The 22,036-nt window shown below is 48.4% G+C and overlaps 1 protein-coding gene across 2 annotated transcripts in view; it reads right to left on the bottom strand.

The window, feature by feature from the left end:
* Positions 1-8,155, bottom strand: part of FHOD3 (formin homology 2 domain containing 3) — a 527,184-nt gene extending 519,029 nt beyond the window's left edge. For both annotated transcript variants that reach the window (XM_040264875.1, XM_040264876.1), the window contains exon 1: positions 7,859-8,155. In XM_040264875.1, coding sequence (XP_040120809.1) covers positions 7,859-8,023 — 165 coding nt within the window. In that variant the 5' untranslated portion in view covers positions 8,024-8,155. The remainder of the gene's footprint in view (positions 1-7,858) is intronic.
* Positions 8,156-22,036: the final 13,881 nt, after the last annotated feature.

Genomic DNA, 22,036 nt, shown 5'->3' with positions numbered 1-22,036 from the left:
GGTTCTTCTGCCTTATCCATCCTATTTCCATCCTCTTGGACTCACTCAGGCAATTAATGATCCACTTTCATCCCCATCTGTGGGGATATGAGGATCCACCTTTCCCGGTGAAAATCAGGGACAAACAAAGAATAAATTCTAACAAATGAAGTTCAAAAATGGAGAAAGTTACATTACCATATGTAAAACAGATAACCAGTGGGAATTTGCTGTGTCTCAGGGAACTCAAACAGGGACTGTGCAACAACCTAGGGGCTTCCCAGCTCGCTCAGGGTAAATAATCTGCCGGCAATGCAGGAGACTCTGGTTCAATCCCTGGGTCGGGAAGATCCAGAAGAGAAGGAAATGGAAACCCACTCCAATATTCTTGCCTGGGAAATTCCATGGACAGAAGAGCCTGGTCCATGGGGTCACAAGAGTAGGACATGATTTAGTGATTAAACCACCACCAGAGGAGTGGGATGGGGAGGGGCATGGAAGGGAGGTTCAAGAGGGACAGGACATAGGTATACCTATGGCTGATTCATGTTGAGGTTTGACAGAAAACAACACAATTCTGTGTAAAGCAATTATCCTTCAATTAAAAAGATAATTTTTTTTTTAAGTGGAGAAAGGCCACCCTTGAAGGGAGGGCGCCAACCGCTCTCTATCATCCAAGGAGAAGCAGCTAGAACGTGTCTGAGCAGAGGCTTCACAGAAGGGACTTCTGCATGGGCATGGCTGGGTGAGAAGACTCCTCTTCGACTCTAATGCCTTTGATAATTCAATCATTCAACAGCTATTTATACGAACAATGTGCCAGGCACTGTTCCAAGTTCTAGGGCTAGACCAGTAAACCAAGCAGACCAGGAAACCAACCAACCAGCCAAGCCTCAGGGAGCAGCAGGCCAGCCCCTCAAGGGCCTGGGTGACGCTGAATGGCAGGGGGCGCTGAGGGAGCTTTGGAGCAGAGAAGGGCCATGCTCTGACCCTGTTTCCTCCTTAGCTGGTTACACGGGCCTGATTCCTACACTGTTCCCTCCATTAAAACCCAGTGAATGGACCCCATCTCTAAGTTTTCATTTTTTCCTATTAATGGCCAGGTTCCCAGGCAAGGAAGGAACCTCCACCTCACTCCATCAAGACTTGCTATAAACTACGGTGAGTAAGACAGTGGGGGTTGGGGGTGGTTTTAGCCCAAGAATATACTACTTAGGGGATCAGGGAGCCCAGAAACACCCGCTGAAGCTGTGGACAAGATGGAAGTCAGGGAGGCAGTGGAGACTGTGCCCCTCAGGTGGCCGTCAGTCAGCTGCTTCCCCGCAGGTCCGCCACTCACACCCCTCCAGCTGCCGGCAGCCTGCGTGATGACGTCAGAGGGCAGAAGTCCCCTCACGGTGGTCAGGAAGGTTGAAAGCCAGGTGTCCAAGGGATAGCACACGTTATAGTAAATATGAGCAACTTCACTTTCCTTTCCTTTCTCTTTCATTTAATTAAACTACAGATCGAGCAGTAGGGGGTCAAGGATGGGAACACTGGATTTAAATATCAGTAGAGGCACTACTGGAGAAGGCGATGGCACCCCACTCCAGCACTCTTGCCTGGAGAATCCCAGGGACAGGGCAGCGTGGTGGGCTGCAGTCCATGGGATCGCACAGAGTCGGACACGACTGAAGCGACTTAGCAGCAGCAGCAGCAGCAGAGGCACTACAAAAAAATTTGCTGATTGGCCATCTCAGTCATAGCAAACACATTTAGGACACACAGTGACACTGAACAAAAGGACTGTGAACCCAAAGGGAACATTAGAACCCATAACCTAGTTTTTCATCTCTTTTATTAAAAAAAAAGTTAAATATACGAAAAAGTACAGAAAATAGTATAATGACGCACCCATATATCTATAATCTAGCTCTAACTCACGGTCTATCTTGTTTCCTCTATATACTCACCCACCTACTTCCTGCCCCTCAACCAAGATTATTTTGAAGCAAATTATATGATTTCATCTATAAATATTTCAGTATGTATCTCTGAAACACACAAACTTTTCTTTTAAACACAGCACAATATTACTATACTTTAATAATTTTAATGTTAAATATTGTTATTCATTTTATTTTTATTAACTTTAATAATTTTTAATATCAATAAGTCATTGTTCAGGTTTCCCCAATGGTCTCAAATATTTGTTTGTAATGTGTTTGTTTGAATCAGCATCCAGTTAGAGCCACACATTGCAACTGGTGGATATATCTCTTAAATCTCTTTTAATCTAAGGTTTCCTTCCATCTCCATCTTCTCCTTTACCATTTATTTGTTAGAGAAACTATAATTTCCCCCAATCTGGATTTTGTTGATTACCTCCCTGTGGTGAGGTTTAACATTCACTGTAACAATTTCCCCCATTCTCTCTTTCTTAGTTCAGAACAAGGCACAGAAACATAACCCAATAAAATAGCTAAAACAAAACAAAAAGCGGTCTTATTGCCTCCGTAAAGGACCAGATGCTGACAAACTCAAGACTGGAAATGCCCCACAGACGTGGAACCAGCTACTCAGATTAGAAAACCAGGTTTAAAGCCGGAACCCTCCTGAGCTGGCTCACACAGGCAACGGGGCATCAGCTGCCGGAGGCACAGTGTGGAGGTTGCAGGAGGTGACTGTCCTCCATCTGAGGACAGGAGGGTTCCAGGGACACTTCAGAGAGAAATAAACCATGGAGGGGAAAGCAGGCTGGAGTTGGGGGGGGAGGGTTGCTCCTGAGTTGGTTTCAGCATGTTAATCAGTTTTAAATCTGCCACCATTAAAGACGAACATTTCAGAGTCCAGAGGAGGAGGGCAAAGGCAGTACTGTGTTTTCCAGAGGGAGGCAGGTTGGACTTCGAGGGCAAGAGGCACAGACTCCCAAGAGCATCTGCGCTGTAAGGACTTAGCAGAGTTCACCGACTTAACTCACAGCCTGTGACAGGCAGCCCCCTCCGCCCTCCCCTCGCCCAGCACAAGAGAGCATGTGCTCTGCCGGTTTTCTAATAATGGGACACAGTTGGCTACAGGCTCCGGAGTAAAAAAAGACTTGACCTTAAATCCCAGCTCCTCCACTTTAAAGTAGTGTGACCTTAGACAACCTGCCTAAGCTCCCTGTGCCTCAGTTTCCTCATCTGTTAACTGTGGACACCACTGTCGGTCTGCACTAACTCTTGTGAGGTCAATGGGGTTGTAACGCCGAGGCTCACTGAAAAGTGCCTAGGGCAACCCCATTATAAGATAGCCCTTCACTCCCAGATTTCTGCCAGACCACCCCCACCCAGACCCTGGCAGGGAGCCATACCTGCACCCGCTGGACATCCGACTGGGTTCCTGATGCAGCCTGTGGCCATGCATGGCACAAAGCCAACTGACCCATAAAGGGTTCAATCCCACGAGCCTGATCTCAATAGCCCAGCTCCAACCAACTGAGCTAATTACAATAGACTGGGAGTCAACTCGGGTTGGAGACGCCCATAGCTGTTCATACAATATTCTCAAACAGTTTTGTCTAAGATGCTGTGTGACACAACACACTGGCCAACTTTACTAATGACCTCATCTTTAAAAAATCTTAATGTAATGTAACAAACAGATGTGTCCCTTAAGAGGATTAAGGTGGAAATTCATTAGAGCAGTAATACCAGTGGATTTGTGTTCTAAAACTGACGTCCATCAATCAACTCAGTGCACGCTTCGTCTCAGTGCTGCTCAGCCTCAGGGAGAACCCTGGAGAACTCGGCAGCCAGGTCTTTACCCTCAAGGCAGGTATGTGTGAACAGGGGGCGCATGGAAAACCCTCTTAGCCCTGTACTGAGTCTAACCTAAATGACCTCTAGTCCCCGCTGCCCAGACTGCAGTGTGCACAGGAATCTTCGATGCATCTTGGGAAAACACACATTCTGACTCCACAGGCCTGGGGAGGCCTGAGAGTGCACTTCTCAGAGCCCAGGTGACACCCAGCCCACATGTGGAGGACCAAGGTTCCAATCCTCACAGCAGTCAGCTGTCTTGCAGGTGGTGTAGCCGAGGCAGCAAGGGAACCACAAAGAGAAAGGCAGTGAGAAAGGAATGAACAGGGCACCGTCCAGGCTAATCCAATGAGAGGACGGAACTCTGGAACGTGGGCGGGCTGCCTGGAAGGAGGAAACCCAAGACCCAAAAGGAGAGTCATTAAGGGCTGGGACCTGGTGCCAAATGCTGGTCCTGGAACCTCCTACTCACATGGCCCGCTGACTTTTTTTTTGCTTCAGGCTCTTCGGCTTTGAGATGCAACCGTCCCAGTGCCTGACCCATGGGGTGGTCTTGGGCTTGGCAGAAGGATGCATGTCTGGGACAGTGCTTGGCGCAGGTAAGTGGCCAGAACCTGGGAGCTATTATTCTCTACTCTCTAGTCCTCAGCAGCCACGGAAACATTTCCTGAATTAAATTATTAGGTCATAATTGCCATTTTGACTCACACGCCAGTTAGCACTTTTCTGTAATGTTCTACAATTTCAGTTTGCCTCTCAAATAGAAATAAGAATCCTTAGAGTCTTTGCCTTTAGCACCAATCAATCCAAATACATTCATGCTTTGAAAGGTCTGTGATTCTGTTAATTCTACTGCACAGTTTTTTCTAAATTAGAAGTCCTATAATTACAATTCTTTTTAAGCCACTACACCAGAAATAAACACCTGTTCATGCAGCATTTGAAAACAAAAGGCCTCACACAGTCCAGATAAAACATATAACCGCCAGAATAAACATCTCCCCAGTGAGAAGATGGCACCTATTCTCTGTACTGACCTTTTTATTATTAGACCAATCATTTATTTAATCATCCTCAAGGAACTACTATAAAAAGCTGGGGGGAGGGGAGGCTTCAGTCTAGCAGCTTGGGAAAAAAAAAGATAAAACATTATAAAAACAATGTGTTGTTTCTGTCCAAGTCAATGGTTTCAATGAACAACTAATTTCAAATGGCGTCAGCAAACAAAAGATAAATTTATACATACTTCCCAAGGTTAGTAAAAGATACATAGGCTCAAGCTTGGGCTGGGAAGGACGTCAGGGGTAAACCAGTTCAGAGGTTCCCAGCACAGAGACTCCTTAGGGGAACTTTACAAATTAAGACCCTCTGCAGGGTCTTTGAGGGGCGTGTTACACTGGTGGACTAAGGTCCACTTAGTGAAAATTCAACTAGCTGCTCACTCGGGGCCTGCATGCTTTTCTGTGTGTAGCATCTACTTCGAGCAAAAGTCTGCACTCCCAGGTCAGATGGCTGAGGACGCTAAGACTTTCCGAAGTTTCACAGTCACGCTTTTCCCCTCTCACCACCCAGAAAGTCCCCTGCCCCAGAAACTCATCTTCCTGCCAGGCCGGGCTCAAGGAGACCCATGGCAGAGGCATACCCACTCTCTCACCGTTAGCTAATTCATAGCCAGGTTGGTAACAATTTGTTTCCCCCTCTGGCTGTGAACTCTACCAGGTCAGCAGTTCTGTCTCAGTGCTCTTACTCAGGCTAGTAACATTTGCTTGCCCCAGGCCAAAAAGTACCTGGCCTAGAAAACTGAGTCGGGAACTCCCCAAGTTAATGGAACGGAAGCCAGAGTAGATGCGGAGTTGGCCAAACGACTGGTCCAGAGAGCAGAACAGCAGTGGGGTCTCAAGTCACACAGACCAGGTTTCAATATCAGCTCCCCACTCTTAGAGAAACTAGGTTACTCAACTGTTCTCGGCCTCAGATTCCTCATTCATCAAACAGGTCCAGTAAAAGTCTGCACTTGACAGATACGTGTGACATGAAATGAGATGCCACACTGACATCCCTAGCAGAGCACACACCTACATACCAAGCACTCAAAACTCATTAGCTCTGTCTATCACAGATGGCTCATTCAATCTGGGAGATTTCCTGCTGGAAATTAACCAGCATTTTACAATAGTAATGCACACCTGGGCATTATGAATGCCCTGAATTCTGCTTTATAGAACCCTGGCTAATACAACCAGCCACTGAGTCGGCTCTAGATGTGAGCAACCAGGCCACACACCTGACGGTACGACAGGGGTCTTCAGGCAACAGACTCTGCAACTGAGGCTGGCCAGACCCCCCAAGACAAGGGATCAAGGATATCTGTGGGACGTCTTCAGGTTCCGTTTATTCCACAAGGGTCATTGCTGAAAGTCCTGTGAGCCAGTGCAGCTGCTGAGCTGTGGCTTCCCCGGGGGTGGGCGTGGAGGAAAGCATAACGCTGGGGCATCAGGATCTCCTACCAGACCAGGAACACTGGATCAGGCTACGGGGCTCATCCATGGAAACATAAAAATGTATGTCAGTTTCCAGCTTGAAAGGTCAACCCCGGGTTTGAAATCCAAGGAAACCACTTCAAGGTCACAGGGCCACAATTATGAGTCTTCTGCGGTTTCAACAAAGGATCTCTATAATCAGAGACCATAATGAATGAAATAACCATGATGCTGAAGAAGCCCTGCAAGATTTTTAACTGAATCCACTGATTGAGAAGAACCAAGTAACTGACAAAGTGATCCTGATAAGATGAATCCACAAGACATCTGTCTGTCTCCCCATCTCCCAACCCAACCTTTCATGACCACAGGGGTTCCCGGGACTATCCATCCTGCACCAACACAGAGAAAAGCAGACAGAACTGCCCTACTCCTCATTCCTGAAGACGGGTTACTCATTAAGTAGTGGGGGCTGAGGAGGGGAGGGGGGAGCTGTGATATACTACCAACAGACACCACTGCCAAAGTTCACCGGTTTCCACATCAATCTCCCTCCTTTCTTCCGAGGCAGGTGAACATCATACAGAAACCTAAGGAATTTTTAAAACTTAATTTTGTTCTTTTTGTCATCAAGTGTTATCGCTTCCAAATATTTATCAGTTGTTGATCCTCAAAGAATAAATCATCTACAAGCTTTGATATGAACCCTAATTGGGGGAGAGAAAAAAAGTACCAGGGAAGTAATTCAAGATACAGTCACTCTATTTAAGCGGGAGGAAGGGTTCTCCTGGGTAAACTAAATGGTTGGCTTTGCCCAGTTCTCTTTGCAACACACACACTTTGCAAGATGCCTGTTCCGTAAAGGGTTAAAAAAGAAAAAAAAAATCAAGCCATTCTTCCCAGGGGTCACTCATTTCGGGCTTTGTGCGCGCGGGCCGCCCCTTGGCGCCCCCGCCCCTCCTCCCACGGCCACTGCTCCCCCAAGACCACCTGCTTCTTCTAAGAAAAAAGGGGCTGCTCTGAGCACGATCGCTGCGCGCTGGCGGCGTCCTTCGCGGCGACCCCGGGGGAGGAAGGAGAGAGGTCCCCGGGAAGCGTGCTTTATCGCGAGGGTCGCCCTGCCGCCTGCAGCGGCCCCAGAGGTCGAAGAGATTTTGTCCCGGGCGTCGCTCGGGGCTCTCCTCGAAAGGAACAGAGTCCCTAGGGCCCGGGTTCTTTCCGCGCGGAGCTTGGCGCCCGCCCGCCCGGGTGCGGGGACCGACCTCCGGCGTCCGAGCCCACCCCGCCCACCCGGCCGAGCTAACGGCGAGGCGCGGGGAACCCTCTGCATCCCGCCTCGGGTCGGCGCCGCACCTGTTCGGCCTTGCCCGCCCCCGCTCTGGGCCGGAACGCGGGGCGCTCCTCCTCGCCGGCTCGGGCGATCCCAAGCCAACCGGCGCGCGCCCGGACCCCTCTGCCTAACGGGGAGAGGGGAGGTCTGCCCTTGGGCGCTGGTCCCCCGGCCGCACCCAGCTCAGCTCGCCCGCGGCGCCCCTACCCCGGCGCGTCCCGCAGCAGCGACTGCGCCCAAGGGGCCCAGCCCGCCCCCGCCCCCGCCCCCAGCCTCCCGCCCGGCGGCACCTTGTGCGGCGCCCGCAGCAGTCGGTGGACCCCGGCCAGCTGGGTGCCGAGCGCGAGGTCCTCGCGGAACGTGAACAGCGGCGGCCGGCTGGGCTCGGGGAAGTTGGTGCTGTTGAAAGGGTCCGTATCGTCCAAGAACTGCACCCGGCAGGCCAGCGTGGCCATGATGCATCCCTGCCCCAGGGGGGCGCGGGCCCCGGGATCGACGGGGGTCACCGCAAGCAGGGGAGGCCGCGGCCGCCGCTCGCTGGCTCGCGGGCTCGCAGGCTCCGGCGCGCCTGGCTGCAGCCCGGGCTCCGGCCGCGGGGGGCGGGACGGGGGCGGGGCCGGCGGCCCCCTCCTCCCCGGGCTCGCCGGCTCCTCCCCTTCTGCGTCCCCCGCGCGCCAGCCGGGACACACGCGACTCGCCGCCGGGAACGCGAAAGGGAGAGCGGCTCGCGCAGTATCCGCAGCCCTGGGCCGAGTGCGCTGGCGGAAAGACCCCCGACCCGTCCCCCCACACACAAAGCTCCGCGGGCAGACCCCGCAGCGCGGACGCCGCCTGGGCCCCTGGCAGCACGTGCGCCCCGCCGCCCGGGGCGCCCCGGCCGAGCTACACCCCTCTGAGCTAAGGGAACCGAGGTGTGCGGCGGGTGGGGGCATGGCCGTCCTCGGGCATCTTATCCATCTGAAAGCAGGCTTAACTCGTTCCAGATGAAGGCGGCGGTGGCCGGGCTCCTGCTGCCTGGATTTGGAAAGCCCCAGCTGGGCACCAGGAGGCGAGGAAGCCCCCAGCCCCACTCCACCCCGACAAGTAAGAAAGCAAGCTGGGTAGTGGCAGCCACCTGGAGCCCTGGGCAGGGTTCCGGGGAGGTTTCCCTCGGAGAGAAGGAAGCTAAGAAGGAGGGTGAACCGGCGATCGCTGGCAGCGGTTCTTAAGAAACAAGCCCATTAGGGCGCCAGGCGGGAGGCTTCGGGGGCTGCGCATGCTGGTTGATCCTCCGCATCCCCACGGCCTCTTGGCCAGAGGTCTCCGAAAGCCCTAAATGGATGTAGTGGGGCCGCAGGGGCGCTTCCGGCAGGGTCACCGAATTGCAGGGAGGCCGCGGCGAGCGAGGGACCCACCGGGCACGGAGGGACTTGGAGGGAACGTTTGCAGCCTGCCCGCCTCGGCCTGCCCCGCGCCTCGAGGCTTCTCGCTGCTCGAGGGTGACCCCCTTCGTTTCCAGTGAGAACTCCCGGTTCTCTCCATTCCCAAGCTACGGCCAAGGTCGCGGGTACCCTCGTGCCTCATGCAGGTCTCGTGGAATAAACTCAGTGGCTCTCAACATCCGCGTCTAAACAAGCCAATTTTGTGACATATGGCTCCCCTTCTTAAACGGGAAGAAACCCCGCGTCCCACGCTTAGCCTCTTCACACTCACCTGTGACCTTCCGTTTCCGTGGACCCTCCCCGTCGCACGTGCAGGCTTACGCCTGTTCTTAAAATAACCATGATCCGTGACACCTGCTCATTCCTGCAGAGCTAGTTCTCTCTGCACGAGTCCTTTAGACAGGCCAGTACATCAACCTCACCATCAGCTCTTGGGTAGAGGCTAAAATCCCATCCCCTTTGAACCCCTGCCTCCTACCCTCTCATTTTCATCACCATTTTCATTTCTCCGCAGTGAGGGAGGCCTCCATTCTTCCTAGCCGCCCCATTTCTCACCTCTGCCCTACATGAATCCCAGCCCATGCTGTATCACTTTCTTGGTCTCACCTAGCAGGTCCCTAGAATGTTCCCACCCATCCACTGCTGGCAGCAGTCACTCCTAATGACCCACCCCGCTCCCCCCAGGTTTCTCAGCACTGCTCAGTGTGGCCCTCCATTCATCTCAGGCTGCCACAAGCTTCTGCTGCTTCACCTACAGATTATTCAGGAAAGAAGGTCATCGCTCCAGGGTGAAGTCCTCCCCTTCCCTCTCCCCTCCTCTCCATCTTCCATGTCCATCCTCTATCTCCTCCATCTCAAGAGATGACCAAAGCCCTGGCTTTCTTCTTGCTCAAGGCTCTACTTCCATCTGGATCCTGAGTCCCTTCCTGTCTCCTCTGGGATCGGCCTGTGTCACTCATCTAGCCTTCTTCCTGCCTTCCTGGGCTCCTTCCCCTTGAGAATCAGGACCAGCTTCCTGGCACACAACCTGGGCTAATCGTACAGATCCCAGCTTTTAGAAGAGCCCTGCGCTGGTTTTACGCTCTGCTATTGTGGTCCTTAAACTCATAATGATTTAACAAGAGGACTGGAATTTTCTTTCTGCATTGGGATCCACAAGTTATACAGCTGGTCCTGATGAGCATAAATATTCAATGTTTTGTCTTAAAAACTACATCTTTATGAAGGCTGCCTCTCCGTAGCTTATCTCCTCTTCACTTCCTGATCAGCTTCTGAAAGCAAGAGCTATATTCATTTCTCAGCATCGTCACCACCTCTTTGCTCCACACCCCAAAACATCTGATGGACAGCCCTCCCTGCTATTCTGAGACCATTAATGCCATCCTTGTTGCCTCGTTAGGGGGACACCTCAGCCTTGCTATCCACTTTCTCAGCAGCATCTGTCACCATGGACCACACATTTTCAAACTCTTTTCTCCCAGTTTTGTTAGTTCTACCCATTCTAAGTTCATCTTCTCCCACTTCATCAGCTCTTCTCACTTCCTCTGGGCTCTGTTCTCCTCGAAAAAATAGAGCATCACAACTACAGTTTCTGTTAATATATATCTGTGCTCCCACTAAACTGAAAACCAATGTATGGGGCAGGGAGCATGTGGTATTCAACCCTATACACACACCCCCAACCCAGTGCCTGGCAGAGTGCCTAACACAGAAAAGGCACACCATCGATTCTGATGAATGAGTGAAACATCAGAGACATCTTTGGGTCCTGTATCCTCCTATTGGTCACTATGACCTGTCACTGAATCAGCCTTTGAAATATTTCTCAACTCTCCCTCTGTCTAGCCCTCACTTCCTAGGCTAGTCTTCCAGTGTGTCTCCCATCCCCAGTCTTGCATCCTATATTGGAGCTTCCACGGGCGTCTCAGAGCCAGTGATCTTTCAAAGATGTACATTCAGTTCAGTTCAGTCGCTCAGTCGTCTCTAACTCTGCAACCCCATGAATCGCAGCACGCCAGGCCTCCCTGTCCATCACCAACTCCTGGAGTTCACTCAGACTCACGTCTACCGAGTCAGTGATGCCATCCAGCCATCTCGTCCTCTGTCATCCCCTTCTCCCCCCGCCCCCAATCCCTCCCAGCATCAGAGTCTTTTCCAATGAGTCAACTCTTTACATGAAGTGGCCAAAGTACTGGAGTTTCAGCTTTAGCATCATTCCTTCCAAAGAAATCCCAGGGCTGATCTCCTTCAGAATGGACTGGTTGAATCTCCTTGCAGTCCAAGGGACTCTCTAGAGTCTTCTCCAACACCACAGTTCAAAAGCATCAATTCTTCAGCACTCAACTTTCTTCACAGTCCAATTCTCACATGACTACTGGAAAAACCATAGCCTTGACTAGATAGACCTTTGTTGGCAAAGTAATGTTTCTGCTTTTGAATATGCTATCTAGGTTGGTCATAACTTTTCTTCCAAGGAGTAAGCGTCTTTTAATTTCATGGATGTGTCATATCTCAGGGGCAAATCCTCACATGCCAAACCCCTAACATGACCCACAAGACCGTCTAAGATCTGCTCCAATTTACCACTCCAGACTTACTCCTTCACATCCTGGCCACGTTGAATTATTACCCTTTCCCAAACATGCTGAAAGCTGAGCATATAAAGAAAGCTGAGTGCCGAAGAATTGATGCTTTTGAACTGTGGTGTTGAAGACTCCTTGAGAGCCCCTTGGACTGCAAGAAGATCCAATCAGTCATCCTAAAGATCAGTCCTGAATATTCATTGGAAGGACTAATGATGAAACTGAAACTCCAGTACTTTAGCCACCTGATGGGAAGAACTGATGCGTTTGAAACGACCCTGATGCTGGGAAAGATTGAAGGCAGGAGGGAAGGGGATGGCAGAGGATGAGATGGTTGGATGTTATCACCAAGCTCCAGGAGTTGGTGATGGACAGGAAAGCCTGGCTTGCTGCAGTCCAGGGGTTGCAAAGACTCGGACACGACTGAGTCACTGAACTGACAGAAACGTGCTGAGATTTTTCATGTGAGCCTCTGAACCTGGTAAGCTGCTCTTAACTATCTAGACACCAGGCTGAACCCACCTATCCTCCAACACACATTTCTAAGATCAGCTCTTCTAGAGACACATCTCTAACTTCACCCCCAAACAAGGATGGTATCACTTTCCTTTGTGGCCTCAGATTACTTTCTACTGTGCTTATGGTAGCTCTTTTCACGCTGCATTGAAAATACTTGTTTACTGGTATGCCTGCTCTTCTAAACCATAAGATTTTAAAGGATTGGAATTTGTCTTACTCAACTTTAGTTTTAAAACTTCAAATAGGGACTGGCACCTAAAATGAAACCTGCAAAAAATTTAATCATAGAGGCCATCCTCAATTCTTTTGAGGATTTCTGCCCTGACAACTCACTTGAAACTGCTCTTAGCAATAATATTTTCCTCTGATTAACAGCCAACTTTTTTTCTCAATGTATTTTTTTGAAATCATTCTGTTTTAACTTCTTGTAGTTTAAAAGGTCAAGAGTTATAACAAAAAATACCAGCCCCCTGTTTCGTGATCACCACCTACATCCCGTCTCACTTCCCAGAGGCACTCACTTTTAAATAATAAGGACACTGCTCTATTTTGATTAACTAATTTTAGAAAATATACTGATTTTATATCATGCTACATTACAGACTTCCTTTCTCCATCATCCCAATATAGTTTTATCACGGTTTTAGTTAAATTCTTATTCAGTGATTTTCTTTTTTTTAGTCTTTTTATTTATTATCGATTTTTATTTGGGGCTCATTGGTAAAGAATCGGCCTGCAATGTGAGTATTCTTGCCAGGAAAATCCCATGGACGGAGGAGTCTGACAGGCTACAGTCCATGTGGTCACAAAAGAGTCAAACATGACTTAGTGAGTAAACAGCAATAACAATTTTTATTTATTTGCTTTTGACTGCACTGCCTCTTTGTTGTTTTGTGTGGGCTTTCTCTAGTTGCAGCGAGCAGGGGCTGCTCTTTGTTGCAGTGAGCAGCTTCTTATTGCAGTGGCTTCTCTTGTTTGGAGCACAGGCTCTAGGCCCACCCACTTCAGTCACTGCAGCACACAGGCTCAACAGTTGTGGTAGGAGTTCTTAGTTGCTCCACAGCACGTGGAATCTTCCCAGACCAGGGATCAAACCCGTGTCCCCTGCATTGGCCGGGGGGAAGTCTTATCCATTCCACCACCAGGGGAGTCCTCACGATTTTTAAAGCAATGGTTGTGTTATTATTGTTCACTTTTATGCCAAGTAGTTCACATGATTACATGGCCTTTCTTGAACACCTTTTTGGTTTTTTTCTGAAGTTAATATTTGCCTCAATTTTTTTCAGTTATTTTTTTTCTTGAGCAGCCAGTTAGATTTCATATCCTGCAACAGCTCTGAAAATGCCTCTTTCAGTAATATCAAATGATTTCTCGATGCTATATTTTAGCCCTAGGACACCCCTCTCAGAAACACCCCTCTGGCCACCCTCCATCCTCGTGCTCCTCTCAGCCCTTTCCTACCCAGGATTTCCTACCCAGGATCCCTCTTGTATGGGAAACCTTGGTTCTCAGATCACATGTCATATTCTTTCTTGGTTTACACTTGCAATTTTTTTAAAAAACTATATGGCCCAGTAGCTTTCTGAGAAAATGTAAATTTTTGAAACTTTCGTCTCTAAAAGTAATTTTTATTCTCTGGTAGCTCAAATGGTAAAGTATCTGCCTGTAATGCTGGAGATCTGGGTTTGATCCCTGGTAAGGAAGATTCCCCTGAAGGAGGAAATGGCAACCCACTCCAGTATTCTTGCCTGGAAAATCCCATGGACGGAGGAGCCTGGCAGGCTACAGCCCGTGGGGTCGCAAAGAGTTGGACACGACTGAGTGACTAGCACACAGACAGCCTCACACTTGCCTTGGTGTGGTACTTCTGTTGGGAAGATTGGCCACATCCCTTCCCACCCTTTTTTCTCCCACCATTTTGCCATGTGACTTTGCCACTTGCCCCATCAAAATATGGGGTCTATTTCCGTACTCCTTGAATGGGGATCACTGTGTAACTTACGGTGACAGCCTATGTTGGAAGTGGCACTGTGTGACTTCTGAAACTAATGCTTCGAGAATCCTTACAGCATCTGTTCTTACCCTCTGAGCATATGGAATTGAAACTATCATGTGAAGAAGCCAGGTCCTAGAAATAGTGGTAAAAAAAAATTACTGCTGAAAACTGGGAATATGGTTACGTGTGTTATGTAGCAATAAAACAATTGAGAAAACAATTGCCCACAATAATTTGGAAGATAGAAAATGTATCTATGAACTTGTAGACTTGGCTAAGGAGTCTCTCCTCCTCCATCTGGTAAGTTGCTGCTGCTGCTACTGCTAAGTCACTTCAGTGGTGTCCGACTCTTTGCTACCCCATGGACTGCAGCCTACCAGGCTCCTCCGTCCTTGGGATTTTCCAGGCAAGAGTACTGGAGTGGGGTGCCATTGCCTTCTCCATCTGGTAAGTTAGACCTGGCTTTTTCCCATTGGCAGTCCTAGGGTAGCATACTAAGAGTTCAAGAGCAAAACCTTAAGAGTTTCTTGAACCTTGAGCTCAGAGCTTACGCTGTGTCACTTTCACCACTGTTTTTTTTTTTTTTTTTTTTAATCAAAGTCAAGGCCAGCCTAGATTCAAAGCGCAGAGAAAAAGATTGCACTCCAGGCGGCGCTAGTGGCAAAGAACCTGCCCGCCAATGCGGGAGATGGAAGAGACGTAAACTCGATCCCTGGGTTGGGAAGACCCCTTGGAGCATGAAATGACACCCCTCTCCAGTACTCTTGCCTGGAAAATCCCATGAACAGAGGAGCCTGGCAGGCTACAGTCCATGGGGTGGCAAAGAGTCGGACACGGCTGCGCGGCCGAGCACACCCTGATGGGAGAAGCAAAGTCACCTTGCAGAGAGGCCTGAGGGACTCTTGGGGTCATCTTTGCAACAGTCTAACACACATGATATACAATTCTAGGTTGAAAATGGTTTTCACTCAGTTTGAGGCATTGCTTCATTATTGCCATTGAGAAGATGTGTGGTCTGGCGATTACCTACTTTGTATAATATATGTAACTTTTTATTTTCCCTCTCCCTGGAGGATTTTGAACCTTCTCATTATTCCCAGTATATTGAAATTGCTTGATAAATTACCCTGGTGTGAGTTCATTTTCATTCACTGTATTGAGACTCCATTGCTATTTCTAGCCTAGGGATCCAGTTATTTGATTTGTGGAAATGTTCATGTATCATGTCTTTGATAATTTCCTCTCCACAGTTTCTCTGCCTGCTCTTTCTGAAACTCCTCTTAATTGGATATTGGACACTAACCAGTCCCTCTAATTTTCTTAACTTTTCCACCTTCTTCATCTCTTTGATTATTTTGTTCTACATTTTGTGAGATTTTCTCAACTATATGTTCCTTCTCCTTGACTGAATTTTTTTTTTTTTTTTAATTTTGGCTGTGCTGCACGGCATGTGGGATCTTAGGTCCCCGACTAGGGATTGAACTCACCTCCATGCAGTGGAAGCGTGGAGTCCTCACCACTGGACCACCAAGGAAGTCCCTCACCTAAATTTTAATTTCAGCATTCCCATTTTTAATTTTCAAGAACTCTTTTTTAAAAATATAAATTTATTTATTTTAATTGGAGGCTAATTACTTTATAATATTGTATTGGTTTTGCCATACACCGACATGAATCTGCCACGGGTGTACACGTGTTCCCCATTCTGAACCCCCTCCCCATACCATCCCCCTGGGTCATCCCAGTGCACCAGCCCTGAGCATCCTGTATCATGCATCGAACCTGGACTGGCGATTCATTTCACATTCTTGTTTTCTGATTTTTCCCTGTTATTCTTGTTTTCTGGATTTCTCTTATATCATTGATTCCATCTTTTTAAAAGTTTTCATTTCATTGTACTATGTCTGTGTTTGAGAGTTTTTTCCCCCCTCTTTCTCCGTCATTTTCTTTTACAGTCGAATTTATCCTTAATACTTGTGATCCTTGGCTGTTCACTCATGTTAAAAACTGCCTGGAAGCTCTGAGGTATAACTGAGGCACTTTGCCTGGTGGGCTTCACTGCAGACAAGCTGTGGACAGATGGCTTTTTCCGTGAGTATCTTTAGGTCCTCTTTCTGGGGTAGTTTACTTTATCCAGGGACGTTCTTACCACTACATCTCTTAGCCCAGAGCAAGAGGGGCCTAGCCTTAGGCTCCATGCGTTAGAGGGCCTCGGTCTGCCACCCCTCCCTGAAGGGCAAGGAGTTCATTATACCAAGTGTTATACGTACCTGGGACTCAAACTGCTCTCTCTTGAGACTGGTCTCCAGGTACCCGGAATGACAGAATCTCCTGCCCAGATGGCCCTGAACATATACCCAGTGCCCACATGTGTCTCTTCCCTGGGTAATCCCCCTAAGGGTGGTCCCTGCTGCCCCCTATGCCTAAGAAGAGACTATGAGGGGGAGCTGTTTACAGAGGCTATGGGTGGCATTTGGACGTGTAGGATCCCGGGGCCACACTTCTGGAGTTCGTGTTTCAGGGGTGGGAGGAGAAAGGGTGTAGGCCATGGCGGCAAGCAGGCTGGGCCAGCTTTCTTCTTGCTGCCCTTTTCCTGTGTGGAGTGCCACGGAGTCAGAATCCTAAACTCAGATCTGTCCTTCCAAGTCATTATGAAGGTGTATTTGTCGAAGTAGGAAGAGCATATTTTACTTAACATTTTGTTTGATTTATGAATCTTAAATATATCTGTGGCCTTCCCTGATGGCTCAGTTGGTAAAGAATCCACGTGCAGTCAGTGCAGGAGACCCTAGTTTGATCCCTGGGTCAGGAAGATCTGCTGGAGATGGGCTAGGCTATCCACTCCAGTATTCTTAGGCTTCCTTTGTGACTCAGCTGGTAAAGAATCTGCCTGCAATGCGGGAGACCTGGGTTCAATCCCTGGGTTGGGAAGATCCCCTGGAGAAGGGAACAGCTACCTTCTCCAGTATTCTGGCCTGGAGAATTCCATGGATTGTATAGTCCATGGGGTCGCAAAGAGTCGCACATGACTGAGTAACTTTCACTTTTTAAAATATATTTAAATATATGCTTATGGGCCTCCATTTGAACTTTTGCCTTGGGCCCTACATATGTTGGTGCAGTGGTAAAGAACCTGTCTGCCAGTGAAGGAGACGCGAGACATGAGTTCAATCCCTGGGTCAGGAAGATCCCTGGAGGAGAAATGGCAACCCACTCCAGTATCCTTGCCTAGAGAAGCCCATGGACCGAGGAGCCTGGCAGGCTACAGTCCATGAGGTCTCAAAGAGTCAGACATGACTGAACTCACGCACACACAAACACACATCCTCATACACGCACACACACAGCAAATGTTGGGAGGGGACCTCCTTTGCCTCACTGGAACTGGGTCGAGGAGGGCTGAGTACACTCCATTCACTCCACATTTCCACTTACCCTCCCCCACCTCTCATTGCCAGGCACACTCCTACCTTCTCCAGATCCTAAAGCCCCTCTGGCTCATTTCTTCAGACTATGCCTGCTGCCATGAACAAAAGGGGCTACACCAAGGAAGAAATAGAGTGTATTTTTCTTACATCCAGGAGCCCAAGCCCAGGGAATCTGAAGTGGCTGGACCAGCATGGTATTGAAACACCACGGTTGTAAGTCAGTAAATTTCTACTGGAAAAACATTTTAATGATACCTAGCAATTATCCTGGAATCCCAGTCTTGTTTCTAGGAAATCATTTAGAAGAAGGAAAAATAAATGCAAAAATAAATGAATAAGTAAGTATGTAAACAGCCATGTTCAAAAGCAAAATTTACTACAGTCTTACTTATAAAATTTAAAACTAGAAACTTGTATGTCTGTTATAGGAGTATAGGAGTACGTTTTAATTACTTACAATACAATGCAGCCACGCATCATTTCACATACTCATCAACCTCTCAGGTCTCAGTCCCAGCTAGAGCAAGGATGAGTCCAGAGTGAGTCACAATCTCAGAGTGATGACAGAAAATCACTTTTCATCCCCGGGTGGAAGAGAAAAAATCAAGAAAGGTCTGCAAGTGGCTGTCTATCTTAGAAAGTGAATAAAACCTGGTATATTCTATAAACTGCAGAAGAGCAAAGTAATCTTTGAGAAGTGCTTAGTTACATCCAGAAACCAGCAGCCAGAAAACCATGCAAAGCTGGGGCCACTGCAAATGTAACAAAGCTCAAGCTCAGGGCCCCTCGCTTGCACAGACCTCTTTCTAAGCCCCGACATTTCCATGCAAGTAAAGATTGGCTTTCGTGCCCAATTTTTATTTTGTATCCCTCTCCTTCAAGATGACTTTAAGATTGTACAGCCTTTGGGACCACAAAACCTGGATCTGTAGTCAACAGAAGGTTCAGTTCAGTTCAGCTCAGTCGCTCAGTCGTCTCCGACTCTGCGACCCCATGAGTCGCAGCACACCAGGCCTCCCTGTCCATCACCAACTCCCGGAGTTCACGCAGACTCACGTCCATCGAGTCGGTGATGCCATCCAGCCATCTCATCCTCTGTCGTCCCCTTCTCCTCCTGCCCTCAATCTCTCCCAGCATCAGAGTCTTTTCCAATGAGTCAACTCTTTGCATGAGGTGGCCAAAGTACTGGACCTTCAGCTTCAGCATCATTCCTTCCAAAGAAATCCCAGGGCTGAACTCTTTCAGAATGGACTGGTTGGATCTCCTTGCAGTCCAAGGGATTCTCAAGAGTCTTCTCCAACACCACAGTTCAAAAGCATCAATTCTTCGGCGCTCAGCCTTCTTCACAGTCCAACTCTCACATCCATATATGACCACAGGAAAAACCATAGCCTTGACTCAACAAAAGGTATTATATATTAAATGGGAGTGGGGAGGGAGGGAGAGACAGGAAGAGAACTACCAATTCAAAGCAGCATCCTTTAAAATCCTAAGAAAAATAAGGAACCTCAAAAAAATGATTGATGCAATATAGGTTCACCGTCCATCTGACCAAGAAATAGTTCAAGAACCAACTTTAAGAACCACCTTTTTAAAGGACTCCAATATCAACATAGAAAAATTTCTCAGAGTTGGTCCATTAAGGAAGGCAGGCCGGGAGTCAGAAGTGTCCTGATGTTTGCCTTCCTTCTATTTAGGAGCTGATGTGGGAGCCTGGTGGGTGGCTGTCTATGGTGTCGCACAGAATCGAACACGACTGAAGCGACTTAGCAGCAGCAGCATCCAATCTGGGGCTTCCCTGGTGGGTCAGACGGTAAAGAACCCACCTGCAATGTGGGAGACCTGGGTTCTATCCCTGGGTTGGGAAGATCCCCTGGAGGAGGACATGGCAACCCCCTCCAGTATTCTTGCCTGGAGAATCCCCATGGACAGAGAAGCCTGGCAGGCTGCAGTCCATGGGGTCACACAGAGTCGGACATGACTGAGCGACTAAGCAGCAGCACCCAATCTGAGCTATTTTTCTTCTTGAAAATATGCACTTCCCTAATGCCGCCACCAGGTGGCAGACGTGGCTTATTCAGGCCCCGTGCTAAACACAAACTGTCCCATTTAGTTGTTATGCAATTTTATGAAGAAAGTATTGTGGGTTTTCTTACTTTTCAGATGAGGTTTAGAAATGTTCAGTGACTTGGTAATATGGGATGATGTTTGCCATGTTTTTAATTTGGGGATTTGCAAAGTGAGATAGATAGAAGTTATTTCTATCAGTATTCCCACTCCAAAAAAAAAAAAAAAAAAAGATTTAGAAAGACAGGCTGAAATTATCTGTCAGCTGGAGCCTAGGTTTCCTTCCGTTTCCATTTACTCTCTGAACTTCCCTGGCAGCGAGAAGAGCCTCAGCCTTGCTTGGAGACCAGGTGCTCCGAACACTGTCCGCCCAGTAAAGCCTTCATCCACTGCCAGGGTCTCAGGTGGGCCATTTGCATCAACGACTACTCAAGTCCCCACAGACTTTCAGTTCTAGCAGTGGATCTCAGATCCCCTGGATCCCTTCAGTGTGTGCTCTCTTTGGCTGCTCACTGGCGAGATAAGGGAACCCGAGAAAGATGGCAGTCAGTTGGTCCCAATGGCATCTTCTAATCAGGGCAGGGTCACTCTAAAGAGCAAATGCCACCCACTGCAGCTGGCCTTGCAGGGCTTAACTTCTCTTCAGTTCAGTTCAGTTCAATCGCTCAGTCATCTCCAACTCTTTGCGACCCCATGAATCGCAGCACGCCAGGCCTCCCTGTCCATCACCAACTCCCGGAGTTCACGCAGACTCACGTCCATCGAGTCTGTGATGCCATCCAGCCATCTCATTCTCTGTCGTCCCCTTCTCCTCCTGCCCCCAATCCCTCCCAGCATCAGAGTCTTTTCCAATGAGTCAACTCTTCGAATGAGGTGGCCAAAGTACTGGAGTTTCAGCTTCAGCATCATTCCCTCCAAAGAAATCCCAGGGCTGATCTCCTTCAGAATGGACTGGTTGGACCTCTTTGCAGTCCAAGAGACTCTCAGGAGTCTTCTCCAACACCACAGTTCAAAAGCATCGATTCTTCAGCGCTCAGCTTTCTTCACAGTCCAACTCTCACATCCATACATGACCACAGGAAAAACCATAGCCTTGACTAGAAGAACCTTTGTTGGCAAAGTAATGTCTCTGCTTTTCAATATGTTATCTAGGTTGGTCATAACTTTCCTTCCAAAGAGTAAGCGTCTTTTAATTTCATGGCTGCAGTCACCATCTGCAGTGATTTTGGAGCCCAGAAAAATAAAGTCTGACACTGTTTCCACTGTTTCCCCATCTATTTCCCATGAAATGATGGGACCAGATACCATGATCTTTGTTTTCTGAATGTTGAGCTTTAAGCCAACTTTTTCACTCTCCACTTTCACTTTCATCAAGAGGCTTTTTAGTTCCTCTTCACTTTCTGCCATAAGGGTGGTGTCATCTGTATATCTGAGGTTATTGATATTTCTCCCGGCAATCTTGATTCCAGCTTGTGTTTCTTCCAGTCCAGCGTTTCTCATGATGTACTCTGCATAGAAGTTAAATAAGCAGGGTGACAATATATAGCCTTCACATACTCCTTTTCCTATTTGGAACCAGTCTGTTGTTCCATGTCCAGTTCTAACTGTTGCTTCCTGACCTGCATACAGGTTTCTCAAGAGGCAGGTTAGGTGGTCTGGTATTCCCATCTCTTTCAGAATGTTCCACAGTTTATTGTGATCCACATAGTCAAAGGCTTTGGCATAGTCAATAAAGCAGAAAGAGATGTTTTTCTGGAACTCTCTTGCTTTTTCAATGATCCAGCGGATGTTGGCAATTTGATCTCTGGTTCCTCTGTCTTTTCTAAAACCAGCTTGAACATCAGGAATTTCACGGTTCACATATTGCTGAAGCCTGGCTTGGAGAATTTTGAGCATTACTTTACTAGCATTGAGATAAGTGCAATTGTGCAGCAGTTTGAGCATTCTTTGGCATTGCCTTTCTTTGGGATTACAACCTGAAAAAAAATGTTTGGGGCATGGTCCTAAATGGTATTTTCATCGCCTCCCTTGTGGAAGACGCTGGAAGTCCAAGATTTTTATGGGTGGAAGTCAACCAGGCAGCATCACCTTGGACAGGTTTCTGCCACCCAGAAGAGATGGCGCTGCCCTGGCCATCACTGCAGGGCTTTCCCATCTCCCTGGGCCAGCCTCCTCACTCCTAGATGTTCCCCTGTCCTAGAACCTCCTTCAAGACACCACAGTCTGGCGATCGCCTGGTAGGAACCATCGAGCTCACTGAATACAGGAACTGTGGCTTTTCCCTTTCTCAAGACTACCATCCAGAAGCATGGAAGGCACAGAGGACCCACCGCAGATCACGAACAAGGCTTATTTTCATAACGTTTTCACTTGTATCGAAAGCAAAGCCGTTTTTTAATGAACAATATGACTCCTAACTTTACATCCCAGGGAACTAGGAACAAACTAAACCCAA

Source organism: Oryx dammah, unplaced genomic scaffold (genome assembly GCF_014754425.2).
Source record: "Oryx dammah isolate SB20612 unplaced genomic scaffold, SCBI_Odam_1.1 HiC_scaffold_22, whole genome shotgun sequence".
In the NCBI taxonomy this organism is placed as follows: Eukaryota; Metazoa; Chordata; class Mammalia; order Artiodactyla; family Bovidae; genus Oryx; species Oryx dammah.
Note: the sequence above shows the minus strand (reverse complement) of the source record. Positions and strands in the feature narration are given on the sequence as shown.